We start from the raw sequence: 6,331 nt of genomic DNA, 5'->3' as shown, positions 1-6,331 counted from the left end.
GCTACCCTGACCTCTGGAGCTGGAGACCAGGGCTTGGGATGGATCAAACACCAGCTGGGAAAGCTCCAGAGAGCCAGGCGGGGCAGGGCCACCCAGGAGAGGCCGAGCACTGCCATGGCGACAGTGGCTGGTAGGCCCAGAGACAGGAGCAGCCGTGGGGTTGGGGGCTCCAACAGGCAGGCAGGGATGGAAAGTCGCAAAGCACAGGCTCCACTCAACAGAGTCCGCCCCAGGGAACTGAGGCAGGGTCTGGTTCTAAAACAAGCTAGTGTCTAGAGCTCAAAGATGAAGGAGCAGAAGGAGTGCTGGCCACCACCAAGGAGTTGCCACTAAGGAGCTCCCCAGCCAGCCTCCTCTTGGTTTGTCCAGCTGACGTGGGACTGGCAATTTGGAAGCCACGGAATCAAAGGTGACCAGCCTGCGCTGTGTGTAGGATTGGGGGAGGCAGCCAACTGGGCTCTCAGCTCCATTTGCCATTTGCCCCACTTTGCCAGTTTGCCCATGATAACCCAGAGCCCCGGGAGTAATAAACGTTGAAGCCAAGTCCTAGAATTATTTTTTAGAAAGTGAAAAGGTATTGAGTCACCTGGGTGGCTCAATCAGTTGAGTGCCTGACTCTGGATTTTGGTTGAGGTCATGATCCCAGGGTCGTGGGATCCAGACTGGCTTCAAGCCCCAAATGGGGTTCTGAGCAGAGCATGGAACCTGATTAAGATTCTCTGTCTGTCTCTGTCTCTGTCTCTGTCTCGCACTCTCCCTCTCCCCCACTGCCCCTCTCCCCCATTCGTGTGCTTGCTCTCTCTCAAAATAAAGTGGAAACGTATTAAATGATGCTTCAGCAAACAAAACAATAATTTAAATGCTTATACTTTTAAAAAAAGTAATTTGCTTGTACCTTGCAAATTTGTATTCTGGAAGTTTACTGTGCTTAGTTGAAGTGGGTATAGCATGATGGAGTTTAGGAAGCTTTAACAAGCTCTAGAAAAGCTTCAAAAATCTCACAGAATGAGCAAAACCCTGAGCTAAAGAGACACAGCTTTTTTTCTGTGACTTTTTTTTTTTTTTTTTGAGAGTGAGAGAGTGGGGGAGGGGCAGAGGGAGAAAGAATGTTAAGCAGGCTCCCGGGTCAACAAGGATCCCCACATAGGGCTCCATCCCATGACCCAGACATCATGACCTGAGTGGAAATCAAGACTCCCATGCTCAATCCACTGAGCCATCCAGGCGACGTTCTGTTCTGTGACTTTGATATCTAAATTAGTCCCTCAAATCTTGGGCCCCAGTCTATAAAGACTGCCTAGACAGTATCTAATGTTCCCCATGTTCTGCAATAGTTTTTCTTTTCTCTCTCCTACACACCCCTTTTGTGGATTTATAGGCTAGGGCTCTATCTCCCCACACCCCCCCCCCACACCCCACACCCCCCACCCCCGTTGCCTAGGCTTTAGACCCTTCCTTCTAGGGGCCCCTGAGCTAAAGACATGAGTGACTTTTCTCTGGTATAGAGATTCGCCTGGAGTCTCCCCCCACCCCCTCCACACACACACCCATAAATCACCACTGTCAGTTCCATCTCCCTTTCATCAGGGAACTCCTCCGCTCAAAAACCTTCCGTGGCCCCCCATTGTCCTCAGCACGAGAAGCCCACAGCATTTTCGCGTGTACTCCTCCTCTGGCAGTCCCAACTCACGCGATCTGTGTTCCTTGATTGCCCTACGTAAGCGGGGGCAGTGGACACTATAAAGTCGTGTCCCCTCTGGGAAGCTTCTCCTGACTCCCCCCCCCCCCCGCCCGGCTTGGGAACCCTTGTGCCCCGCGCTCGCCCCCTCTCCCCCGCCCCCGGGCTTTCGATGCCTATGTTCTGGTTGTCGGTGCCCCAGCCAGACTGCAAGCTGCAAGGGGCAACAGAGGCGGCTGACTCGCTGCCCGGGACGTCCCAGACCCCAGCGCCGCGCCCGACCCGTAGTAGGTGCCCCACAAACGCGTTTGGCGACGGAGCGAAACGGGCAGGGGGGCAGGGAATGTCGCCGCCGCTTCCGTGCCTGTGTCTCAGGGTCTCGGCCGCCGCCGGGCGCCTCGCGCCAATGGACCCCGGGCCTGGCGGAGGCGGAGAACACCGCGCCGCCCGGTCTCCAGCGAAGAAAGGGTTAAGCCGCCGTCGCCCTACCCACCCCCCACCCCCCAAAAAAAGGCGAGGGGAAGAGTCCGGCAGAAGGTCCTGTTTACGGGAGCCGCTCGAGTCCGCGCGGCCCTGGGAGAGGCGTTGCCGTGGCAACGGGCCGGGCGCCCGCCAGCTGCGGATGAGCTCACTGGAGCGGCGGCGGCGGGCGGGGGTCGGCGGCGGCGGCGGCGGCGGCGGGGCGCGCGGCCCGGCGGAGAGGACGCGGCAGCCGGCCCAGCCCGCCCTGCACTCGCCCACAGCGGCGGCCGGGCGGCGGGCACGCGAGCGGAGGGCGCGCGGCTCGCCGGGCGCCGGGAGAGGCCCGGCCGACACCAGGGCGGAGGGCTGCGGGGCCATGGCGCCCCGGGCCCCCGCCGCCCGCCGCCCCCGCCCGCCCGGGCGCCCCCGAGCTGCGCCCCGGAGCCCGCGGAGCCGCGGCCCGCCAGGAGGTAGGGCCGGGCCGGGGGACCGAGGAGGGGACGCGCGGGGCGGGGGGCGCCGCGGAGGGGACGCGCCGGCGGGGGGCGGGGGGGTGAGGGGGTCCTGGGGGGAAGGGAGGGGACGGCGGGAGCCGCCCCAGCCCGGGGCTCGGAAGCGGCTCTTTGCAGACTGAAAACCGGGTTTCCCGAGTGCGGACGTGGGGACTGAGGCTCTTCAGCCCGACCTGAGGGACTTGAGCAAAGTGCTGGCCGGACGGCCTTTGGGGGCTCGGCGTGACTTTCAGGGCCGAGGGGGGAAGCCGTCGTCCCGCGCGTCGGAAACCTGCAGAAACTGGGCAGAGCCTGGGTCCGCCGGGCTGTGTCCCAGGGGGCGTGAGTGAGAAAGAGAGAGAGAGTGTGTGTAGAGAAAGAATCCAGTGGGGCTGAGCAGCCAGAGACAACCCCCCCCCCCCACCCCCACCCAACTGGGTCAGAATTTGCAGTCTTGGGAAAGCAGGATGGTCAAGATGATTAAATGCTCTTATTTCTCCCACTTTTCCCCTAAGGAGGGATTTGGGAGCAGATGGAGCCCGGGGAGTTGGGTGTCTCTTAACAACACGGGGTACAGCGATATTTAGGAGAGTCCCAGAGAGCTGGATTCAAACCCTTGAGGACGGCCAGACCCCAGCGGCGGGGTCCTTTCCAGGGGACCCGGTGGGGAAGCTGGGCAGTGCACTCCGGCCGGGCTGGGCAAGGAGAAGTGCAGTGACTCGGGCTCTAAGCGGCCGGTACTGGAGAAGGAGCAGGGGGAATTCTAGCTGGTGTGGAGATGGGCTTCAGGGACCGACTTCTCTAACGCCTCCAGCCACTCAGATAGCAGTGGCCCCAGATTGGTCGTCTTACAGTCGGCACTCCACCGAAATTTTGTTATCAAACCCTACGCCCTTGGTGGTTACGGCATAAAAGAACTAAATCCTCTCTGCTTGCACTGTCAAGTATTGAACACACCAGCGTGGTGGAGTAGGAAGCCTTTGGCTGGGCTGCTTAGATGGAGCAAAAGTCTGTGAGAAGTTAAGAGCAAACAGTGACTGTTTTTGAGGAAGGGTAGTGAGTGGAAAGGCTGGTGGAAGAGGATGGCTTTCAGTGCTTTTATTGGGAAGATTTGAAGCCTCCCTGTGTTGTGTAATCGTTCACTTAACAGCACTGTGCTAGGCGTTAGGAACAAACCCAGTGATGAATAAGAGCTCTCTCTTCCTTCCAGAACTCACCATCCCAGCTGGATAGTCAGAAGAATTAAAACCAGGGGTGCCTGGCTGGCTCAGTCTGTAGAGCACGGGACTCTTGATGTGAGGGTTGTGATTTCCAGCCCCACGTTGGATGTAGAGATTACTTAAGAACAAAATCTTACCAAAAAAAAAAAAAAAAAAAAAAAAATTAAAACCAGTCCTGGGCTGGCCTGGCTGTGGGTGCTACGTGCTAGGGGAACCCAGAGCTGGGCCACTCAGCTCAGGGGAGGCCCACAGTGTAGGTAATGCTGGGACTGAGCGCGGAAAACCTCTTCACCAAGAAAACAAAGCAGGGAAGGCGGTTTCCAGCTGAGGGAACGGAAAGCACAAAGTCACCAAGACAGGGGGAGGGAGAGGGCGGGAGGGTAAGTGTGGGGAGAATTCCCAGTGTGCCCCCAGAGGGAAGGAGGATCTCACCGAAGCTGGGTTCAGATGATGTCCTAGAAAGCTCGCTGTGGTTGTTGGGTGGAGGTCTGGAGGAGAATGTGACCGCGGCTTTGCAGTGCCCGGGCCAGAATTACTGACGCGCAGATGATGGCAATGCTGAGGCAGGATGGACGGATCCAAGAGATTAAGAGGTAGGACCCTGGCGACGGGCACAGGTGAGGTAACTTAGACCAAAACCAAGTGCCGAAAAGCTCGGGAGAAAACAAAGCAAAGCAAAAGGAATGGATATTTTGAATGGCCTGAGTTTAGCAGATTACAACACTTGGACAACGACTTTGGCTCTAAATTTCCTGGCAGCTTAGAGACAAACAAAAATACACTGGATTGCACAGTTTTGGAGTTTGGACAACAGAAAGCTCACAAATTAATTTTCAGAACACAATTTTTCCTGGAATGAACTCAATAGGGAATTTCTCATGAGGAACCTTGTGTAAAGACCAAAGAGTGACAGAGGGAAAAAAAAATGTTCGTTGTGGGTGTTACAAGAGATGGGAAGATACAATGCCACGTGACTGGCTCCTTATACCATCTTCCTGTTTTGACTTGGGAGCACACTGCATTTCTGCGGGCTGCTGAGCGTCAGCTCAGACTTGCGGGCAGTTGGGGCCAGGGGAAATCTAGGCAGAGGAGCCCATGGTCTCAAGTGGAGGAGGTGACACCGGCTTTGATGAATGTAGAGAGCAAAGCACCCCGGGTGCCCACCGTGAAGGGGAAGCAGGCAAGTCGTAGAACGGTCCCCTGGCTGGTAGGCTGAGACTCTGGTCTGCTGAAGGGTCTGGTACGCAGTGTGCATCCAGAAACCCTGACCTAAAGGGAAGCAGGCGGTGGGGGCACCATTCGAGGATTGTGGTCAGATGGGCAAGTCCACTTCTCATCCCCCACGCCCCATCCCCACCAGATGCCCTCAGACCTGATGTTAAGCCTGCTTCTCCACAGCAGGGAAAGGGTGGGACTCCGGAGACCAGAGATTCACCCTGAGTGAGGCCGGAGGGGGTGGGAATCTTGTTTGCTGCAACACCAGGAATGTCACAGGACAGGGAACGCAGACCCAGAGTTGAGAGGTTCTGCGGACTCCGCCACAGATCCCTTGGCTGGGTCCTTCCCTTTGCTTTCTGAACAAGGGACGGAACCTGAGGAATCTATGTCCATGCATTGCTGCTGTTGAAACCATTTCTTGCTAATTTTAGATGTCTTAAATCAGCACTGAATAGGTGTGAGACTCTACTCCTCCAGCCCCCTTCCCCCATCACTTTCTTAATATTTGTAACTGGGAGTGGCCTGTTAAAACACACATTTAGGGGCGCCTGGGTGGCTCAGCCAGTTAAGTGTCTGACTTCAGCTCAGGTCATGATCTCACAGTTCATGGGTTCCAGCCCTGTGTTGGGCTCTGTGCTGACAGCTCAGAACCTGGAGCCTGCTTCAGATTCTGTGTCTCCCTCTCTCTCTCTGCCTCTCCCCTGCTTGTGCTCTCTCTGTCTCTCTCTCTCTCTCTCAAAAATAAACAAACATTAAAAGGGGGGTGGGGTGGGGCGCCTGGGTGGCTCAGTCAGTTAAGCGTCTCAGGTCATGATCTCAGGATTTTTGAGTTCAAGCCCTGGGTTGGGTTCTGTGCTGACAGCTTAGAGCCTGGACCCTGCTTCAGATTCTGTGTCTCACTCTCTCTCTGCCCCTCCCCTGCTTGCACTCTCTCTGTCTCTGTCTCTGTCTCAAAAATAAACATTAAAAAAAAATAAAAATACACACACACATTTAAATGTCTTAGGGGAGCATTTTTTTTTTTTTTTAAAGAACAGATGCCTGGGCCCCACGCTAGAGAGAGTAAATAAAAATCTCTGAGAATGGGCCCTGGGCATCGGTATTTTTGAAAGTCACAGGTGGTTTTAAGGTACAGCCAAGGGTGAGAGTGGCTGCTTTAACAATCACATAAAGGATTCCTTACAGCAGGGGACAGAAACCTCAGATTCCAAAAACAAGGACCCCATAAAATTTAGTTAGGAAGCCCGTTACTCATAATAAAA

General features: G+C 55.9%; 1 protein-coding gene across 2 annotated transcripts in view; it reads left to right on the top strand.

The window, feature by feature from the left end:
- The first annotated feature begins 2,570 nt into the window (after positions 1 to 2,570).
- Positions 2,571 to 6,331, top strand: part of DENND2A (DENN domain containing 2A) — a 102,710-nt gene continuing 98,949 nt past the window's right edge. Inside the window, exon 1 of one of the 2 annotated variants that reach the window (XM_042926552.1) lies at positions 2,571 to 2,610. Coding sequence is in view for 1 of the 2 variants with exons in the window: in XM_042926535.1 (XP_042782469.1) it covers positions 4,398 to 4,444 (47 nt within the window). In the remaining variant the exon portion in view is untranslated. Of the gene's footprint in view, positions 2,611 to 4,286; positions 4,445 to 6,331 lie in introns of those variants that run through there. The other variant, XM_042926535.1, reaches the window with a different exon arrangement.

Source organism: Panthera leo, chromosome A2 (assembly GCF_018350215.1).
Source record: "Panthera leo isolate Ple1 chromosome A2, P.leo_Ple1_pat1.1, whole genome shotgun sequence".
Taxonomy (NCBI): Eukaryota; Metazoa; Chordata; class Mammalia; order Carnivora; family Felidae; genus Panthera; species Panthera leo.
Note: the sequence above shows the minus strand (reverse complement) of the source record. Positions and strands in the feature narration are given on the sequence as shown.